This window comes from Amphibalanus amphitrite, unplaced genomic scaffold (assembly GCF_019059575.1).
Source record: "Amphibalanus amphitrite isolate SeventyFive unplaced genomic scaffold, NRLGWU_Aamphi_draft 000123F_arrow, whole genome shotgun sequence".
In the NCBI taxonomy this organism is placed as follows: domain Eukaryota; kingdom Metazoa; phylum Arthropoda; class Thecostraca; order Balanomorpha; family Balanidae; genus Amphibalanus; species Amphibalanus amphitrite.
The window spans coordinates 280,412-302,319 of NW_024881618.1; the positions used below are offsets into that span (position 1 = coordinate 280,412).

Genomic DNA, 21,908 nt, shown 5'->3' on the forward strand with positions numbered 1-21,908 from the left:
GACGTTGGCCACCGTCATCATCTTACAACACAACACCGTGCACAGAGGCGTAAATCTGACAGAGACGTGGCACTCAGCGGATGCGTGAATCGGACAGAGACATCGAGCACTCGGCGGAGGCCAGGGCGACGACGGACAGTAGCGTCCGGCGGCGGGTGACGGATCCCAGACGTCGACAGACCGACACGCCAGACACGTCACGCGTCACGTCACGGAGCCGGACACGGCGCGCCGACAGTGACAGGGGCCACAGCGCGGACGGCGGTGTGATGACGCGAGGAACGGGGATCGCCGCTGGAGTGTTGGAGGGATTTCAGACCAGCACGGCGCGGGCGGGACTAGCAGTGGGGGCTCAGTCGCTGCAGAACAGCCGCTGTGGTGCTGGTACGGAACTGAGCAGAAGAAAAACAGCAGAAAGTGAGGATATTAGACGAGAGCAGCGGATGAACAGAGTAGCAGCAGCGCAGCACGAATCGCGTGGGCGTCAGTCGTCGTGTTCCGACGCCATCTCCGCCTGCAGACCAGTTGTTCTCTGTGTCCGAGCGGCGCCCCCGGCCCGGAGCGGCTCGCTCTGACCTTGGTAGCCCTCTGCCCCCTCTCTCCCCTCCCCGCCATAACCAACGATTGACTGCAATTGAGCTGTGCATGGACTTCAGGGTCGCCGGGCGCCGACAGCCGGCAGACCGGGCGGGGAGGGAGGGGGCAGGAAGCACGCCTCGGCGCCAAACACTGTCCGACTGCAGTCACCACTGACAGACACCGAGCAGTCGGCACAGATGTGGCCAATGGGAGCGCATGAACGCTGACGTAATGGGATGAACACAGCTCGACAATGGAATGTCAACTGAATTAACGAGCCGGGCCAACAAAGGCAGCAATATGCAGTATGCACCTCCGCTAATAAATCAAAGCTACCTGTTCTCGCTTGGGCGGTGGGGTGACACGAAACGTGCACGAACAGCGGAAGTTAAGCCCATTAGACGTAACCCGTTATAAGAGACCTGACATATGTGACCTCCACATTGCTTCTGTAAATTAACCACGGGTGACAGCAGCGCACACGCCAGCCATTATCGCACTCGGGAATATGACCATATCTGGTAAGCCTCAAGCGGCGGTAAAAGTTGAGTCCGGTGTCGGTATCGGACATCCTACAGCAAGGCTGTCGTGTACAGGACGCCCGTATGACCTCAGACGTCAGGCTGATGTCTGTACTGCTGAATCACATACGAGCGTAATAATGTGGCTGATGTGGCTACAGTGGTAGCCACATCAGTGATCGGCTACCACTGTATGTAGGACTAGGAGCCTGTAAAGGAAGAACCGTGTCAGGGTCAGCTGGACATCTCAGTTGTTGGGGCGCTCTTTCCACGGGAGTTTCACTAAGCAGCGCGGCTGTACTCACTCGTTCCCGGCTTCTTGCGGGCATGGTCGAGATCGTCGAGCAGACTGTCGAGTTCGAGAATGTTCTGTTTGAAGCGCGACGGGTCGCCCTGCTGCTGGCTGGATGCTGTCGACAGAACAGGCACCGATTAGACGACAGACAACTGGAGAGATATTCGGGTGGATTTCCAAATACGCAGCCAAACTCGGGAGCGGGGACAGTCAGATTAGGGTGGTCACACCAATTACAGGGAGCAGATCAGCATTGATAGACCGTTGCGTCAGAGACGAGTCCGCTTAACGAATCAACGAAAACTAGTTTATAATGCCAAGGTCAGATTTAACGCGCAAAGCGATACTAATGTCATTCATTTTGGGGCTAAGATCAGAGCTTGAAATACATTTGGCAAATGGCAGATCGGTAAGATGATCACAGCTTATTGCACGCATAAAAACTGATCAGTGGCGCAGCGTTTATCTTCTAAAAATGCACACCCGTCTGTGACAGCTGTCCTCTGTCATCCCCGTCAAACAGCACAGAGAGCATAACATATCCCCGAGTTCAGCAGATCCGGACACGCTGAACCATCCACCCTCACACCACCGTCGGGGAGTGTTTACATGATACCGGTCAGTCACCGGGTCGGACCTATACAGACAGTGGTCGGCTCAGACCCGACAGACAAGGCGCACACAGCCCCACAATGTGCCGGCCAAATGAAATAAAACATAGCTTTATGTGCTGGTCAATGAGACAAAACAGCGCTGTTTACTCTCAATCGAAACAAATAAACCTTGGAAAATAGACAGCCGCGCCTCTGAGACGGGAAGGGAGGGAAGGGGAGGGGATGCAGCAGATCTGGGACCGTGCCAGCAGTGGGGAGCGGTGCGGGGTCAGGGGAGGGGTGTGGGAGGGCTGGTTTCCGAGCTGGGTGGGCACCAGCTGAGGGGCGGGGCAGCTGCGTCTGTCCGGGGAGAGGCAGCACGCTCTCTCAACTGAACACTCCGTGCGAAGTGTCGGTTACCGACAGACAAGTACACGACTGGGAATAGGCGGCAGCGCACTGCGGCGGTACAGAGGGGGGGGGGGCGACCGCTACGGGCGGATTAGACAGTAGAATATACCCCGGAAGACGGGCTTTTCTCAGGTAAATGACACGTCATAATCTACCCTATATACGGCCTTGATCAACATCACCTAAATAAGCCACAAGCCGTAATCTACAATTACGCAGTGAGGGAGGTTTGGATAACAGTTGGAATGTTGTCACTTACGCTGTGTCTGCGGAGCGGCATTGTCCCCAGAGTAGGAGCTCGTCTTGTAGACCTGCTTGGTGACCGACTGGCTCTGTAACATTGTCGTCCGTCAGTTGAAGTTCACCACATAAACACACACTGCACAGTCTACACACAGGATCTGGCTTCCATCCGTCTGAGGGGTAACATCACCATAAGGTATTGGACTGAAGGGGGAACAGTGGTCTCGAGAGACAGGACCTAACAGCATAAATACAGCACAAGACACAGGTCACACACAGGTCAGGTCAGGCACAGAATCAGCTCCTGCGATGTTTGGGACGAGGGGAAAATGAAGGACCAACGGATGTTTTGCTCAACGTAGCCCCAGGCTCAGCCTATCTTTAGTCATGATAACTGATATCACTTATCACAAAGATATCACTTTCAAAGTGAAATAAACGATGATGAATCGCTTACCAAGAATCGCGTATATGGTCATTTTGTGTCTTAAAATCTATCGGGATAAATAATAAAACCAAATGTCCCGTGTGATTTCCGAACGGTGGACGAAAAAGGCGAGCTCTGATCCCGCATCAATAAAACATGAGACTTCCCAGTCCCAGCCCACACACTCCGTTTGGCGTTACGGACCGTCCCATCAGATCAGCCTCCGATCTTCGTAAAAGGCAAGAAAACCGAGCTTCACAGATACCTAAATCCCATATCAAATAGCCTTCATCTCAACTCCACGTCCTGGATTCGCGGTTCGCCCTGTCGCGTCTACCACCCTACCGCACTCTCCAAACTCCGCCCCCTCCCCCCTCTCCCCCTCCCCACGACTGCCACTCAGCCGCGGCGGCTGACGCGACGCGACTCAAGGTCACATTGCAGTGACTGCGACGCCGGGCGGCGACGGGCGGTGACGCCGACGCAGCACACGCCGCTAGCACCAGCTGTGAGCGAGCGGACGGGGTACGGGCGGAGCTCGGGTCCGTGGCCATCTGGGTGGGGCACGGTCGGCTGCCGCTGCGGCAAATGATGATTCAGCTATGTTGCCGAGCACTGTTTGCTTTTCGATCGGAAGAGTATTTCAGCACAGTAAAATGAAGCGATCGTCATTTACCTAGCTTAGCTATGGGTCAGGGTCACATTGGAGTCACTCTGGTAGCCGTTAATGTTGGACTAAGCCGGTTCGTCTCCCGATTCCATGGTTTAGGTGCCTGCACATCCAATGGATCACGTAATCCACAGTTCTACACGTTACCGAGTCGGTCTGAAGTCCACAGGACCTGGCGCTAGGACCGTAATTTCACGACAGCAATCGCCGACACAGGCCGGTCTGTAGTCCTCGTGTGACCGGTTCGGTGCATTGTGCACTCGTGCAGCTCACGACACTTTGTAGTTGCACTGTTCTGTTGAGGTGTGAGTCCGGCCTCGGAAAGGTGCCGTGCCGACACGTCATACGTGCCCGACTCGGAAACCAGCGTGTCCGAGTCAGCAGTCCGTGCCAACGGTACCAAAACCGGCACCCGATTCACTCAACTCGCCGACAAAGGAAGCTTCTCGGCAACCGATGACGGAAGCGAATTAACTAGCTTCACTAGAAATCAGGAATTGCATGACTGAATAGAAAAGACATACATGGACCTAAAACAATGTGACTAAAGCTGTAAAACTTGGCTCGAGTACATCCTGTCAGCGGATCACCCACGAACTGGTGATAAATCGTCCGATAAATGACAGAGTCGTGACTTTTCACCGGTCGGTAATGACCGTCGCCCGGTGCACGCTCTCACAGCGCCCGGAGGGGTTCCCGGCCCGGAGGTGAGTGGGTAGCTTAACCTGGCGGCCGCTGGGCCTCCGCGCCACCCGCCGGCCGCTGGGGGGGGGGGGGCATATAGTTGCCCCCCCCCCTTTACTTCTGCGGCGATATCGTCACAACGCGAAGAGATAGAGAAGCGAAACTTTGCACACATCTTCCTGAATACCTAGCCGAGGTTGTGTCTAAATTTGGTGTCGATCTCATTTGAAATGACGTCACAGTGACGTCATAAGTCAAATTATAGATTAGCGACTCTGAGTTTCCTCATGATATATCAGATACATGAGACCGAATATAAAGGGCCTATTATTGGTCAGGAACTAGATGGAAGTGTACTTAGATGTTTTAGGATGACAGCAGGTGCTGTCTATTTGATTTCCAGCTGAGTTTCATGCTCAGCAACATCAGAAACGGTCCATATCGGAAAACGACCAAACTTTATGACGTCACTGTGACGTCATCTTAAACGCTACAACCACCAAACTTTCCTCAAATATTGCGCAGGTATTCATTTGAAGCTATGCCAAGTTTCACGTTCGTAACTCATCAGGTTTCGGAGATATTCCACAAATAGTAAAGGGGGGCAACTTTATGCCCCCCCCCCCCCCCCCCCCCCCCAGCGGCTCGTGGGTTAAGACATCTGGTCTGGCGTCAGTTGACGGCGAGTTCTCAGCCATCGGAGGGATTCTCAGCTGGCCAGGGTTCTCAGCTGCACGGGATACTTTGAAAGATAGAACTCTCAGTTGAACGGGAACATCAGCTGGAGCAGTTATCTGCAGTCTGTGGCTGGTTGGCTCTGTTAGTCTGTCCACAGTGCCGGTACAGGCTTCCCCACTCACAGCACACCCCTGTCTGCTGGATCCCGTCTCCCGCAGCACTCACCTGCTGCATCAACACAGCCGTCTCCGCCATGGTCTCTCAGCTTTCCCGGCCGGCGACTACCGCTCCCACGTCGGTCACTAACCGACACTTCACACCGTGACCCACGGGTCACCTGCACCGACAGAGAAACCCCACCACCGGGCTCCGCACACACCTCCGTCCCCTTCCTCCGAGTTTGATCGGTCACGGCGCCGGTCTGACCCGGACGTCACGGTCACGAACTGACAGCTGCCGCAGCCGCACCGCCACACCACTGACGACTGCCGGGCCGGGAGGAGGCGGCCTCACGGTCCGAGCCCCGTGCCCTGTGTGGGACGCAAGGTCGAGACGCCCACCACCTGCTCCGGCGAACTGAAGTCCGCGCAGTGCCGTGATTCAGACCCATCTGTCGGGAGCAGGCCAGTGACACACGCCAGGGTGACGCGGCGGTCGGTCGGATGAGTAGGCTGACTACTACGGCAGTACAGGCAGCCTTGACGTCGGCAAACCTTATTTGGTCCGATCAGGCTCTTCAGAGGATTATGTAAAATACAGCGCAGCACTTAGGTCAACCGGAAGTAGTCTTCCAAAACAAACAGCAAGCTCTTTTGGAGACTTACGTAAGGAAAGATGAACAACTCAGGCATTGACAAAGGATCTAAACCCCTCCAAGTGAAGCATCCTGACTGTTCTACTCTCCAAATGCGTCCCTCGGCCTCTCTTCGAGCTGCCGTATCCTGGAATGGACACATCATCCGATACGGACAGTGACAAGCCGAGGTGAAGGTCTCCACAGCGGCGCGGCGCCGACCAGCGGGCGCCCTGGGACGGCCGATACCGATCAGCCGCGTCGTGCCGGCGCCGAGCACGACCGCTGGGTTCGCGGAACCGGGCCGACCTGGGGCACACGGCCCGCTGCAGAGCCCAGACCGGTGATTCTGCCTCACCGGCCGACTGCAGGGCCCAGAGCGGGCACGGCAGTGGGTTCAGCTGGCTGCAGGGCCCATAGCGGGCACTGGCAATGGGATGAGCCAGGATGCAGGGTTGAGAGCGAGCACTGGCCCGGCAGAAACGTGGACAGTCTGGGTAGGGCACGGACGAACTCGACATAAAAGAGAAAGCGTCATGAAGCAAAAAAAAAAAAACTCGCGTAGAGATGTGCTATTTAACGAGTTGGCTAGCACAAAACAAGTGCCTTGTTCGTACTTCGTAAGCCACATGAAAGCAAAGTTGGCAAAGACTGTTTGACGCCTGACGCTCATTGAAAAAAAGTTTTAAACCATTGTTCGTAAAGCAAGAAGAGCATCTGAAGATGAGTCCTTTGTCCTCGCTGTCAATGGGAAAACATGGCTGATTTTCCACACAGCGCCGCGGAGTATTCCTTCACGTACTGACATCAATGGTGGCACCGTCCCCACCGGCTCAAGTGTTTTGTTTGGTCTCCAAGTAGAACGGCGCCAAGGCCGCACAAAAACTGTCTGCTCATTTGAATCGGCGGTGACGTGGCAGCCGTTTTTAAGCACCTCTGGCAGTCGCATCCTGACCGGGTCACGGCGGCGTCAAAGCGTCCACCTGGCGGCGGGCCAGCAGGGTGGGGCTGTCACAAACAGAGCAGACCCCACTCCGGGCCAGCTGAGCGCCGCCTGATGTCAGTGTCCTCAGTGAGAACATGGAGTATCTTACCTACCGACCACCAGGGAACAAAGAAGGCATGTGGTGATATCGATTACGACGAACAAGATTCTTAAGAACTCGTCTCGCTTTAAATGTCCTCTGCATCAAGTTCATAGGTCGTTGCAAGATAGAACGTCAATAAACAACCGTCTAACTTTACCCAAACACATGGAGCACCATCGAGTTAACTGCATGGTTGGCCGCAGTCGCGCTATTCCTGTATGGCGCCGCCTGCTATCCTCCCCAGTCAGCTGAGCTTGGAATCAGCTGAGTTAGGAGCCAGCTGAGCTAGGAGTCAGCTGAGCTCGGAATCAGCTAAGCTAGGAGTTAGCCGAGCTCGGAGCCACCAGCGTCAGCCGGCTCTGACCGGCCATACAGCGGTCAGCAGCCCGCCCGGCGGGGCCGACGGCCAGCGGTCACGCTCGCTGATTCCACAGATTCACGATAGTGGGGCGGTGCCAGCGGATGGCAGCAGCGGCACGACCCTGAACTGAGCGCCGGTGGCAGACCGACCGCAGGAAACTGTCTAATAGGCTGGGGACGCGAGCCAATCCACTGTCACGGAGGGCAACACCGCCCCGCCCCCTCCTAAGTCGGACGAACGGCCCGAACAGCAGACGCTTCAGACCGAGACGTTTACGAAAACGATAAACCGCTAAACCGAACGTAACTAACGCGTAGTTAAGCTTGGTTGGTTCCATACAAGTGGCTAAGTTGAGCTGCAAGGAACGACAGAGGACAGACGACAGTGGGAATGACAGGAATCGCGCTGAGAAAAGAATGAGCACACAACATGGGAACCTACCCGGATCTTCCCACACATAACTTCACAAAGACATGGGACTGACCACCGTGCAAAACTGTCGCCTAAACGGTGTTGGGACTTTCTGCACAGCACTAGCCGTGACATATTCAATTCATGAGTAAAGGGCGTTGGACGGACACCACTACACCGAGTTTAGTGTTATTTGGTGTTAGAGACCACTACAAACCCAGTTTAATGGTGAGCGGCTGCAAACAGGGGTCTGACTACGGTCTAAAGTTCTGCACACAGCACACAACAGATGTTTACTGGGTACAGGGAGCACTGCAGTCACACAGAGCCTAGCTACGTCATCTGTTTACTGACGTCATCAGTCCCCGGGAGAGGTGGTGACTCAGGCTGCAGGAAGGCGACTCGGACAGAGGAATTATCGGCTGCAGAATGGCGACAATTAGAATGGTGCAATGGTGGAACGGTGCAACTGGGCGAGGGTTGAGCGCTGTGCGGAGGTAAAATGCAGTGGGTAGATAGGATAAGGACAGTAAATAGAATCGAGCACTGGCAAGGGATGGCAGAAGTCACGGAAAATGAAATGACCGAGACGGTGACATGATGATTGCAAACATGACGGAAAAGTAGAGTACCAAGACGTACTCGGAGGTCGGTAGCTCCAGAGACAGCCATGGCGAAACTGGGGCTAGTCGTGAGAGAAACAGTCGACTCTGATGACCGAGGACCCATCTCAGAGGCGACAGGAACTGACGGGAAATCGGAGGACAATGGACCTAAGTGACCGATCGGTCGACAAAGAAGGTCTGCTGACTCGCACCTCTGGTCTCTGAGTGATGTGTGAGGAGTGGGCGTTAGGCAAGTCCTCTACGGGATAGAGTAAGTCTGGCGTGGAGATGCCTTGATGCCTTGAGGATCCAGTTCACCGAAATGAAAATGTGACAGAAAGCGTAGGAATAGCATAGGAAACAGCACTATAGACGTATGATGGGACACAAAATGGGACAAGTGACAGAATACAGGGCAGGACACAGGACAGAACACAACACAAGACGGAGCAGGACAGAAGACAATATATAGGACACAGAATAGGGCAGGGCACAAGAAAGAGGACAGGACACAGGACACATTTGACCGGACATAGGACCGAGGACAGGACGCAGGACGGACAAAGGGAAGGACAAATCAGACAGGACAGGATCGAGAGCACACCCCGTGGTCAGTGGCCGTACCGAGTCCAGACGGAAGCCGTCGTTAGTAGAAGGTCGGTTAGCTGTCGGCTGGACGGGGCTGAGCGCGCTCGCGAACCCGCTCGGCGGCTGGTACGGCCGGCTGTAGCCGTACGACTCGGTCGAGCTGCGGTACGGCTCCCCGGCGCCGCGGTACGGCTCCCCGGCGCCGCGGTGCGGCTCCCCGGCGCCGCGGTGCGGCTCCCCGGCGCCGCGGAACGACTCGGCCCGGTACGGCGGCTCGGCCGTGCTGCGGTACGTCTCGGCCGTGCTGCGGTATACCTCGGCGTACGGCGGCGAGCGGCGACCGTGGCCGGGCGCGCGGGCCGAGCCGGGCCGGCGGCCGAACGGGTCGCTCGGCTGCCGGCTGGGCGCGCTGGTGACGCTGCGCACAGAGCCGGTACGGCCGCGCCACAGCCACGGCTCCGGCTCGCCGCCCACGCCGCCGGTGCCGGCGTAGTCCGGCTCCGAGCGCAGGTCGTCCGGCAGGTCGCGGCCGCGCCGCGGAAAGTCGTACCCGCGGGCGTAGTCGGGCTCGGAGCGGAGCCCGTCTGGTGAACGGGGCTCCGGTCGGCCGTATCCGTGCTCCGGCCGGCCGTAGCCGTGCTCCGGCCGGCCGTAGCCGTGCTCCGGGCGGCCGTATCCGGGCTCGGACCGGCCGTAGCCGTGCTCAGTTCGACCGTAGTTGGGCTCGCAGCGCACGGCGTCCGGTGAGCGCAGGTCGTGAGCTGGTCGTGACGGGCCGTAGTCTCCGCGGCGGTGGTCGGTCGGCCAGCGGTTAGTCGTCAGCCCGTTGTTAGTCTGGTATCGGTTAGATATAAACAGTCGGCCGGGCACCTGGAGGGCACAGGGCGGCCGGTAGGGCACACGCCCGGTCAGAACACACGGGGCCAAACACGACTACGGGGAGGCAGCAGCATGCATACAGCTGGTTACCGTACACTGATCAATCAAACACACATCAACACACATATGTATAAAGGACATCGACTGGACAATAAAACCCACGTCAAGTTCGTAGCATGCCGTCACATGGTATGAACATCACGCTAATCGCACGCGGACTGTGCCTTTAGAAGCGTGACGCCACGCGCGCACACGCGGCTGGCTCGGGGGCGTTGGGAACAGCGCGAATGCACAGGCATGCGGACACTGAGTCGCACATGGCGTGGCGCGCATTGGCTGTTACTGAGTGGAGAGGGAGCGAGCGTGGCTTGTTTGGGGCCGGCGCAGCAGCCGTCCCGTCCGCCGCCGGGGCGCGCACACGGGGGTGTACCGGGCCGGGCCGGGCCGCGGCTGACGTACCGTGGCGCTGACGGGCTCCGGACTGCGGTCGCGCGGGGCCCGCTGCAGGCCGGGGGCGGCGGCAGAGGACGAGGTGCGTTCAGAGGAGCTGAGCTGGGTGGTCTGGGTGCTGCTGCTGCTGAGCAGCTGGCCCGGCGGCAGCGTGGCGCCGGAGCGGGCCTGTGAGTCGCGCTGCTCGGTGTACTGAGTCGTGGTGAGACGCTGACCGGCCGGCAGGGTGGAGGAGCGCGGCGCAGGGGTCGGCTCGTCCTCCGGCCGGCCGCCGTAGTAGTGTATAATCGGCTGCCGCTCGATGATGCGCTCGTAGTACACCGTCGCCGCGCCCGAGTCTGAGCGAGGCGACACCGGCGCGGAGCGGGGCGGCGGCGGCAGCTCAGGGGTGGCCGTGTACTTCCCGTCATGGTAGACGGTGACCGGTCGCCGGTCCAGGTACCGCACTGTGACCGGGCTGCCGTCCGGGTACTCGGTACCGCCGTAATACTGTACGCGCTGCGGCGGCGGCGGGGAGCCCACCGCCGGGTAGCGGTACTGCGTCACCGTGCGGGCGGATCGGCGCTCCGTCGGCGGCGACTCGTAGTACGTGTAGGTAGTGAGCGGTGTCTGACGCTGCCAGTCTGTGCGGCGCGACTCCGCCGGTACCAGCTCCTCCGTGTACTCAATCACCCGCGGCTGGCGGGGAGCGGTCGCCGCTGTCGGGGACGCCGGAGACTGCTCCGATACGGCGCGCACCGTCTGATAGTGTGACTCGGCTTTGGCGGCCTGCTGCGGCGCGGTGTGGTGCCGCTGCTCACGCACTGTCTGTGTGGTGGTGCGGCTGGTGGTGCGGCCCGGACTGCCGAGCGGTGATGCGGTCTGTTTGGTGGCAGGCGGCTCACTGCTGAGCTGGTAGGTGGTAGAGCGGGAGGATTGGTAGCGGCTACCGGACTGAGGTTCGTAGAACGGCCCGTGCCGAGTCTGAAGAGGAAACCCGGACACTGCTGAGTGACTGACGCAACCTTCATCTCAAAATCAATAAAATGACGGTAGTCAGTGGAAAAAGAGACGTTAATTTGACAGATGGAAAAATGAGAGAAAACACCAAACAGCGTTGGCAAATTTTGCGTGTCATCGCAGGTTCAAAGGATGGACAGCATTGCTCGTGCGACTGCGACTGAAGCAGCGTTTCTCTAGCACTGGTACGCTATCGGGTGTTGTGGCCTGAGCTTAAATTTTGCCTAGTATCAGGGCTGCAACCAAGCTATGCCATAAGCTGCGAGATAGGTTGGTAACCAAACTTTGTTATCGTGACTTAGGGGATCGAGCAGGAGTGTCCACCTTTCGAACCTCCCTGCACCGACTCTTAAACCGGGCTTACCTGTCGCACGCTCAGCCCGGGAATCACACCCCTTCGCCCGGATCCCAACACCCGCGGCCCGCGACCGACCCGACCCGGGCCTTCAGTCAGAGCCCAGACAGACATCAACAACTCGAGACAATTCAGGTAGAGAGCAGATAGGTAGACAGCAGACACCAACATGCACCGCATCACAGACTCACTCAGACCAGGCCCTCTCTCCCCGCTCGGCCCTCTCTCTGCCCTCACTCACCCCGCCGTCTCCGCGCGCCGTCTTCTCGAAGCGCTCCTCGACCACGTGAGTGCGCTGGTCGGGCGAGGTGTACTCGCGCCGCTCGTGGAAGTCGCCGGAGCCGGCCACCCCCTGACGTTCGGTCACCAGCCCAGAGCCGGACGAGGGGACCACGGAGCGCTGCTGGGAGCCGCCGGCTGACGGGCGGCCCGCGCCCACCGACTCGTTCAGGTCAGTCAGAAGAGTGTCTGAGGGGAGAGCAGGGGTCAGTCAGCAGGGTGTCTGTGGGAGGAGCAGGGGTCAGGTCAGCGTCAGCGAAGTGGGGTCTCCACTGGTCAGCGGTGTGGGTAGAGCGCGGTTGGGTCAGCGGTGTGTGGTGGAGCAGGAGTTCAGGTCAGGGTCTTGGAGGGTGAAGGATCTGGTTCAGATTAGATTTGACCGCATCGTCAAGTTCGCAGTTAAGTTTATAACGTCGCGAAACATTGTGATTCGAACAGCCGTGATGGCAACGTTAGGTATGAGTGGGGGTTTGGATGTGAACAAAAATTTCAGGTGAACCAACACACAGGGCATTACGAGATGATTGATGATACCTATAGCAATTAAATTTACCTGCCATACCCCTTACTGATATCTACTTCCACTTCATCCGTTATCCACTTCACGGTTCATTAAAAAAAAAATCGAGAGCATTCGAATAGAGCAACGTAAAGGAACTGACAAGGTGAGCAAACAAAGCAATGTGTCTCATCGGGCCTGTTTATGAAGACGGGCGACGTTCGGAATTATAAACCGTGTGCATCTATCTTGAGCCGGCCGCCCATCCGTTCGTATTCAGCAATTCGCTCACCTGGGCAGAGCATCTATCAACCGAACACTGGGTTTGGGGCCACCACCGCGCGACGACCCAGACCGACACCGACGTGGCGAAAACATCGGCGTGCTCCTCCGCCCACTCGGGACAGTGCCTGCCGCGTGCGTAACACTCCTCTACCAAACACGGCGTAATTTATTGTTCAGCTTTTTACGGGAGCAAAAACGGCGTGCCTCGCCAGACAACTTGACCCATTAGGAGGCTGGTCACTACACAAACAAACTCTCCCGGACGACAGCGGGCGACCCTGGGAACCATGCAGTGGAGAACTGGCGGTCGTAAGATGGGGTCGGGTTGGCCTCCAACCACTCAACCGTACCTACCTGTTAACAGATGGCGGCCACATCCCGCCTCATGCATATCTCCGGCACTGATGCGGCCGAGCGACCCTGACCGGGTGTGCGTGCGTGTCTCAGTGACCCAGAGGTGCTACTATCGTGTCACATCGCGACACGCAGCGGCGAGAACCGAGCGACACCCGCAGAAAGAGTGACCACCCGATATACCCGCTGTGCAAGGGTGTGCACACCGGTGCATATCATCACAGCTGTGCGCGTCGACCGCCCCCACCGCAACACTCGGCACACAAGGTCGGCCCGACACGCCCGGCCGTCGAACGCTAATGGATTCATGGTGGCTCCGTTCAGGGTCGCCGTGCTCCGCCCGCTCCTCCTACCGGCTGTGCGTGCGGAGGAGTGCGAAGGACAGACGGCTGAGCGGACCGCCTCAACGCGTGCTCCATCTGATCGTACTCCGCCCACGGAGAGTTCGAAGGAATCGAGCCGAGCCGCCTCCGCAGTCCGGCACTCGGGAGGGTTGAGTCGCGCCCCGGCGGGCGATCCGCACCGGCCGCCGCGCCGCCAAGCTCCTCACGTGATCCGTTCGATTTGTGTCGGTGGATCACGTCATCCGGACATCGACGGCAGCGGTGGAGGCGCCCACGGCCGCGATTTAAAACCAGTCTGACCGCCGGCCGGGCGAGCTGCAGCGGCGGGGAGCGCTGCGGGTCACCGGCGGCGAGGCTGCCCTTTTTTGGCCGGCTGATACGGCCGCTGCATGCCATTGCAGTGGCGAGACGCCGCTGCTGTCCACAGAGGGAGGCGGAGACGCCGCGTCCAGGCGCCGGCCGCCGACTGGCCGACTGGCGATACAGAGATCCGGGAAAAGATGGGTCACTGTGTACCCCGGGGTCATGTGGCCAACCAAAGATACAACCCACGTAACTGGGAGTCAGACTACATATTCCACGAGCATACCCAACAGAGCGTCGGAGACTTCTCAGAAAGGGCAACTGAGCGTCGAAAAAAGGCCTCGCGAGTCCAGGGCCACCCAACTGAGTGCCGGAATACAGAATCTCAGGCACAGCCAAGTGTCGGAAAAAAGACTGAACAAGCAAGTCCAAGCATTGGACTAATGACACATTATCTCAGACACAGTCTTCTATCCAGACAGCATGAACAACGACCAGCCGCGACCGTGGACACTTTCATCACCATGTCCCACCCAGCTGCCATTGATCCCGTGCAGCGTTACGGTACGAACCGTGATCAGTCTCGGCCGGCGTGACTGCCGCGTTTGCCGTGCAGCTCGGTTCACGCACGCCGTCTTTGGGGCGTGATGTACCGAGTCGGGCTGGTCAGACACTGCCGGCACACCTCGTGCAGGGTTGGCAGGGCCGGCCCGGGTCGTGATGGGAGCCAGTGAACCGTGACCGTCGGCCCGCGACCGGTGCATGGCTGGCATGCAAGCGAGGCTGTTACTTCCCTGTCTTGGGAGTAACATATTCATAACATACCATGAAAGGTTGCCGGGATAGGGGGGAACTCTTGCCTTGGAGCTGCCTTAGAGCTGGCGAAGATCAACAGAAATATAAGCAGTGCATCCAGGGAGAGGCGAGGAGGTGGCGGAGAGCGCGTCAGACAGACTGGAGCCCCGGTTAATGTGTTGTGACAGTGTAATTAGTGTGCCACGCCAGACCCACTCAAGCTCCACCATTTGAAATACCAAACACCGAGAGACTCCCAAGTCGTTAATGCCGAAAATGAATCACTATCAACGATCGCACACGTGACACGTGTGAAAAAAAGTGAACATCCATTATGTAGTTATCGACTGAATTTTGTCACAGCATTGTATCCTGGTCGGTGATCATAGTCCCACCAAAACGTCTCCAGTCCCCGCTCCGACCCACCCAGTCATCCTCCGCTCAACGCTCCGCCCCCTCCCCCCCCCCCCCCCCGCCGTGGGTGTCGGCCTGAGTAGGTGTCATAGGCATTAGGCACGAGTCTGAGGAGCACTGCCTTTGGAAGGGTAGTTGGCAGCCGCCCCCGTCCCTGACCGGCCTGGCTCTGTATGGACTGTGTCGATACAATGGCCACGATCATGATCAAATCGCACTCAAAACGGGCTTGGCTCTAATCGGACCGACGCGACGTGGCTCTGGGTGGATCACTGGATCGAAATAGATCGATCTGGCTCCAGGTGGACAGGCCCTAGACCGAGCTGGCTCCGTGTGGACTCCAGACTAGGTGGATCCACCTGGCTCCGTGAGGACCGTCGCCATCCCGGCCTGGCTCCATGAGGACCGCCAGCATCCCGGTACGGCTCCGTGAGGACCGTCAGCAGCCCGGCCTGGCTACGTGAGGACCGTCAGCAGCCAGGTACGGCTCCGTGAGGACCGTCGGCAGCCCGGCCTGGCTCCTTGAGGACCGTCAGCATCCCGACCTGGCTCCATGAGGACCGTCGGCAGCTCGGCCTGGCTCCATGAGGACCGTCGGCAGCCCGGACCACGTCATCGGGGGCGGATGGCAGCCAGCAGACAACAATGGCGTCTGCGCCCTCCACTCTGCCAGCCAGAGCTGGGCTGCCTGCCAAAGGGCTTCAGCCGCCCCAGCCACCGCCGCCGCAGCCACCGTCAGCCTCTGTGTCGTCAGAGAACATCTCACAGATCGATGTGTACCTAAGCCTCTTTTATAAAAGCTTTTAAGAACAGTTGTGCTTCATATGCAGCCTTCACATTTCCCGTCCACAAATTTATTGTCCAACTTATAACTCAACTCAAACGGTTCCACGCTCCATGGCAGTGGCGTATCCAGGGGGGAGGCCAAGAGGCCATGGCCTCCCCCTTTGGCATCAAACATGCAAGTGGGCCCTTTGGGTCACTTGAGTGCAGTGACGTACCCAAGGGGGGCCATGGGGGCCCTGAGGGGCGCCCTGGTTACCTGAGGGTCCCCCTGGTCACCTGAGGGGTCCCTGGTTATCTGAGGGGCCCCTGGTTACCTGAAGGGCCCCTGGTTATCTGAGGGGCCCATGGTTATCTGAGGGGCCCCTGGTTATCTGAGGAGCCCCTGGTTATATGAGGGGCCCCTGGTTATCTGAGGGGGTCTTCGTTGCCTGACTGGTCCCTGGTTATCTGAAGGACTCTTGGTTACCTGAGGGGCCCCTGGCTACGGGGCCCGGGGGCCCTGGTTATCTGAGGGGCCTATGATTACCTGAGGGGCCCCTGGTTTCCTGGGGGGTCGCTGCTTACCTGAGGGGCCCCTGATTACCTAAGGGGCCCGTGATTGCCTGAGAGCCCCTGATTATCTGAAAGGCCCCTGGTTACCAGTGGGGCCTCTTGGTATATGAGGGCCCCTGGTTATCTGAGGGGCCCCTGGTTACCTGAGGGGCCCCTAGTTATCTAAGGGGCCCCTAGCTACCTGAGGGGCCCCTGATCCCCTGGGTGACCCCTGACCAGTGATCTGAAGAAACCCTGGTTACCTGAAGGGCCCATGTTTAACTGGGGAGCACCTGGTAATATGAAGGGCCGCTGCAGTCACATAAAGGCCCTTAGTTACCCGTGGAGCCCCTGGTATAACCGTCCTCTGGTTATCAGAGGGCCCCGTGGTCACCTGGTGGGCCCCTGGTCAATTGAAAGACTCCTGGTCAATTGAAAGGCCCTTGTCACCTGTGAGACCCCTGATTAGGTACCTGAACGGCCCGTGATCACTCGGATTCAATGGTATGGCCAGGGGCGAGGGGGCACGTGTCCAGTATAGGGTTTAGGGTCCCCTCGGGCCCGAGAGGCCCTGCGGTGCCAATTGGCGGCAGAGGGCCCGCGCTGGCAACGCTTTAACTGAAAAGGAGACCACAGGGCTTGTGAGAACACCCCATGGGCTCTTGTGTAGCCACACTTATCTCCAGAAGGGCCTCACGCCAGGTTCTGAGGGACCTTGCCGGCCCTGAGGGCTCTTGCCGGCCAATAAGGGATCAGCTGTAAGGGCCCATACCCGTTTGCTATGGCCCCACGGTCCACACCGGTGTTTCTGAGGGCCCTCACAACGGCGCCTGCGAGGCCCTCCACTGCCACCTCTAAGGGCCCCACACCAGTGCCTACTACTTCGGCTACTTCGGCCTTCGGCGGCTTTGAGAGCCCCCACACCGGCGCCTCCGAGGGCCCTATGCAGCGCATCTGACGGTCACTTACCAGTGACTCTGAGGGCCTCTCACCGACCTCTGAGGGTCCCTTGCCGGCCTATGAAGGGCCACCAGTAACTTTCAGGGCCCCACACATGCCTAAGTGATGGCCCCCACCAGTGTCTCTAAGCCCTAAGGCCCCCACAACGGCGCCTGTGAGGACCCACACCAGCGCATCTGACGGCCTTTCACCGACACCTCTGAGGGACTAGCACAGGTGACTGTGAGGCGCTCGCTCGCTTCACTTCCTCATAAAGTACCGTGCATTTTATGCATACTCCTCGAGCAAAAATTATATTTTTACCTGCCAATTTTGCACATTTTCTCAGGGCTCAGACAGACAGAGAGACAAACAGACAGACGGACAGAGGGGGCCCGTCTGCAAGGGGGGACCGGACCCAATGTGCCCTATCTTCTCATCGAAAGGTTCTGGATACGCCCCTGCCTGGGTTGACAGCGGCATCCGGGTGGCCCGTGGGCCCCTTTGAGAGCAGGTGGCCCCCTCCTGGGCGAAATCCTGGGTACGTGCCTGCTTGAGTGTCCCAAGAGAAACGACCTTCAGGGCCTCATCTAAAGTACTGGCCCAAGCATAAATAAAGTCAAACTGCGTCAAACTTTCTTAAAATGTCATTTGATGGCCCTCATAGGCCCTCAGAGGCTAAGGCCGAGCCCCCAGAGGCTAGCGTGGGCCCTCAGAGGTCGCTTTGGCGGCCCTAAGGAAGCTTAGACTCGAGCGTGGGATCCTTTGACGCTGGTGTAGAGCCCCAAGGAGCCAGCGCTCAGCCCCCTAAGGCCAGCGTGGGGCCCTCTAAGGCCATTGTGGGGTCTTCTAAGGCCAGTGTGGGGCCTTGTAAGGCCAGTGTGGGACCCTCTATGTCCAGCATGGGGCCGTCCATGTCCAGCGTGGGATCTTTTAAGCCCAGCGACATGGGGCCTTCTTAGGTCAGACTGAGGCCCATTGGCCACCGAGACTAGCTTGGGGCCCTCTGAAGACAATGTGGAGCCCTTTTAGGCCAGTGTAAGGCACTCTGTGACCAGCGTGAACCATCTGAGGCCAGCGTGGGACCATCTGTCATCTGACTTCAGACTTCAGAGTCTGGTACTGGGCCCTCAGAAGCCAGCGCGGGCCTTCATAGGCTGGCGTCGGGCCATTAGAGGCCACCTCGAGGGCCTCGGCAGCCACTTTTCAGGACTTATGCATGTTTGGGCCCCCTGAGGTAGGAGTGGCCCTTAACCCGCGCCCCACTGGGGTCTGCGTATAACACGCCCTACTGGGGGGGGGGGGGCTATTCATAGCCCCCCCCCCTCCTAACTCCAAAACTACTGGGCCGATCGTCAAAATTCAAACGGCGTCTGATAGCCCCGGAAAAACTGTCGAGCGAAACCTAATTTCATTGACCTCGAGGTCACCGATGACGTCACAGGTCAGGTCAAAGTAAAAATTATTAGCATTTTGGCTTGTTCACGTTTTGGGCTCTGGCCGCCGTCTTACAAGTCAGATCAGGCTCATTTTTGGATTACACACTCGTGAACAGATGCTCTAGATACCCTGAGGGTACCAAACTTGTACTTTGATTTTCAGGTCAAGGTCAGGTCATCACAGGTCACGAAAATATTATATCATGAGTCGGTCACGTGACACATGTTTTATGGTCCATTTAGGTCTGAGATTTCGAATTTGATGTCGTCTGTGTTATTGGAGATCATTTTGAGTCGAATTTAGCTTAGGTCAGGTCAATCTCAGGTCAAAAAAGGTCAAATTTTGAAGTTGAAATTTTTCAACAAAAAAGGTGTCTATTGGATGCAGTTTGAGCTCAGGAACACGATGGTGCTATTTATATTGGCGTACGATGTCAAATACGTGCTGAAAAATTGATTTGAAAAATTAATAATTGTGAATTTTTTGCAATAATGCGTAAAACTTGGCCATTTTAGAGATATTTAGCTAAAACTTGCTAGAGTTAGTCATAATAATGCGTTCTATCACATATATTCCGGTTTTTTCGAAAAGTCAAAAACTTTTTGAAAAAAATGTAAAAATATAAATTTTGAATTTTATTATATTAAATTTCCGAAATTTTCAAAATTTCGAAAATCCGAAATAGCAGTTTGATAGCGCAGTCTATTCTGAGTCCTCTCATGAAAAGAAATTGGATTTAGCTTAAAAACTGAGCCCTTGGGAGCGATTGCCGTGGTTCAATATTTTGCGTCGAAATCGGCCGAACATGACGTCACTCTGACGTCATTTCCGGCCGACCTATGGTAGCTACGAAGTTCAAATTTTGACACAAGGTGTCAAATTGATGCAGCCTAAGGTACTGAAAGTTTGGCGTCGATACGTTAAGCGGTTTGGAAGTTATTGCAGAAAAACGGGAGGGGGGGCTATAAATAGCCCCCCCCCCCCCAGTGGGGCGCGGGTTAAAGGCCGGCGTGGGACCCTCAGGGGACATCATGGGCTTCTAGAGACCAGCGTGGATTCGAGAGCGGCATAAGGTCGTCAGACTGACCCATAGACTCCCAAGAGCCAGCGGGGGGCCCTATGATGTCAGCCATAGCATGGGTCTCCTGAGGCCATTATGGGACCCGGAGGCCAGCGAGGTTCACTCTGTTGCCGGTGTGGGGCTTTCAGAGGCCAGAATGAGCCTTCAGAGGTCGGAGTGAGGCCAATGTGGACAACATAGGGCCATCAGAGTCTAGATCAGAGCTCAACCAGAGTCGGGCCCTTCAAAGCTAAGGGTATCAGCCCTCAAACAGCGCAAGCCACTAAGAGCCCTTTGAAATCTGCCCTTTGAAAAATGTTACAATCGTAAAAAAATGACAAAACATTTGGTTTTGATAATCTTTAGTGGCCCTGGCGACGACCAAAGCAAAAAAAAAACTGTATGCCTACTGCTGAAATAAATCGTACACTACATACAGAGCTATCGATATCAATGGCTTTTTCACGTTTTTCTTTTCTTTTTTAGATTGCCGAGTGTGCCTAAAAAGGCTCCCTCACATGGGTGAAAAAGGCAAAGAACCGCACCTGGGCGTGGGTTAAGTACGCCACTACTGGGGCCTCTAAGGTAAGGGTGGGGCCCCTTGAGCAGGTTTGGCCTCCCCCTTTTCAAGATCCTGGATACGCCACTGCTCCATGGGTTTAATGCTGCAAACATAAACTCCCAACGTTAAATCAACTGGGTCAATATATTCGGCATGAGATTTGTGACTCAGCTCGTGCTGTTTATGCGATCTATCAGTATTGTTGGGGAGCGGCGGCCGTTCGTATCGGCCGCCGGCAGCGTGCGCCGACGCTGCAGCCTGCAGTCTCGGCCGGCCAGTGACGTAGGTGACGTGGCGGCCGCTGATTGGTCGGCGGGCGCCCAGCCCCCCTATATAATGCGGCGCATCGCCGGCAGTCAGGGTGTTAGCGTGTAATGAGCCGATGTGCATAGATCAATACATTAGTTAACTGAGCCGTGGTGTTTACCCGAGAATGCGTGTTCCGAACAACTGGCGCGGTCGGTAGGACGGTTCGGACACTAGCGGACACGCATTCGTTGGGTTGCACCATTTAAAGTAAATTTTTATTTCTATTTTATTTTGAATCGGCTCAGTAGAGTAACGTAACATGGAGAGAGAACTTTTATTTTTAGCTAACTTTGAAAATTTCACGGGGAAAGATGGACAATCATGGGGTCAGTGGTACCGGCGGTTCCGGGCGAAAACGATCGCGTTCTCCGAAGAGAATCGGCTGCAGGGCCTGGTCAGCCTGCTGCAAGATGGAGCCCTGGACTATTTCGCCTCGCTGTCGGAGGAGGTCCAGAGCAACCTCAAGCAAACTGTGGCCGCACTAGAGGGCCGTTTCGGCACAGTGAAGAACGCGATGCAGGCGCACGCTGAGCTGGCGAGTATCCGGCAGCAGCTCGGTGAGGCGACACGCGATTTCGCCGACAGGGTACGCCAGGCAGGCCGGGAGGCGTACCAAGGAATGGCAGCCGGGGACCCTGCCGTGGAAGCGACCGTCGTCAGCCGCTTCGTATGCGGCCTCCGTGATGAGCAGCTGCGGATGGAGGTGCTTACGAAAGACCCGACCAATCTCATCGAAGCCGTGGAGGTCGCGGACAAATTCCGGCGACAACAGGACGCACTCCGGGCCATGCGCCCGCCCACCGGGGGCGAGGCAATGACGGTCCAAGACCGGGACGCGCCCGGCACCACTCGGCTGGACGTGCTGGAGAGGATGATTGGAGAGCTGCAGCGCGCTCTGCAAGCCCTTGAGACGGCGGGAAGGCGGGACGCCTACCGCACGGGGCACGGGACAGGGGCGCGGAACCCCCAACGAGGGCCACCAAACCCGAACAGGCGGAGTAGCAGGCGCCGCTGTTTCTTTTGCAACAGCCCCGACCACTTGGTCCGCGACTGTCCGACGCGGCACACACGCGCAAACGAGCAGGCGGGGTGGTCCTTCCCACGTGGTCATCAGCAGGCGGGCCTGGAGTGGGCGGAGCGCCCCCGTGGTCCGTCTGAGGAGGCCGGCGGATGGACGCCTTTCTGTCGCGGGTGCGGCCGTGGGAGTCAACGATGGGCGGGACGCCCGCCTGCCCCGGCGACTGCGGCCGTGGGCATGCCTGTGGTGATGGAGGGCCCCACAGCGCACGCGGGTCACTGGCAGCGGGGGGACACACCGGCAGCGGGGTGCGGCCGTGAGTGGCAGCGGAGGGTGGCTGACCCACCTGCCCTCAACGGG

At 57.6% G+C, this 21,908-nt stretch overlaps 1 protein-coding gene across 2 annotated transcripts in view; it reads right to left on the bottom strand.

Annotated features, from left to right (window-relative positions):
* LOC122381622 (mucin-5AC-like) overlaps nucleotides 1-21,908 on the bottom strand; it is a 42,089-nt gene that overhangs the window by 5,171 nt on the left and 15,010 nt on the right. The window contains exons 3-6 of one of the 2 annotated variants that reach the window (XM_043366019.1): nucleotides 11,872-12,098; nucleotides 8,984-9,817; nucleotides 2,659-2,731; nucleotides 1,406-1,510 (exon numbers count right to left, since the gene is read on the bottom strand). In XM_043366019.1, the coding sequence (XP_043221954.1) occupies nucleotides 1,406-1,510; nucleotides 2,659-2,731; nucleotides 8,984-9,817; nucleotides 11,872-12,098 (1,239 nt within the window). Of the gene's footprint in view, nucleotides 1-1,405; nucleotides 1,511-2,658; nucleotides 2,732-8,983; nucleotides 9,818-10,285; nucleotides 11,240-11,871; nucleotides 12,099-21,908 lie in introns of both variants that reach the window. The other variant, XM_043366018.1, reaches the window with a different exon arrangement.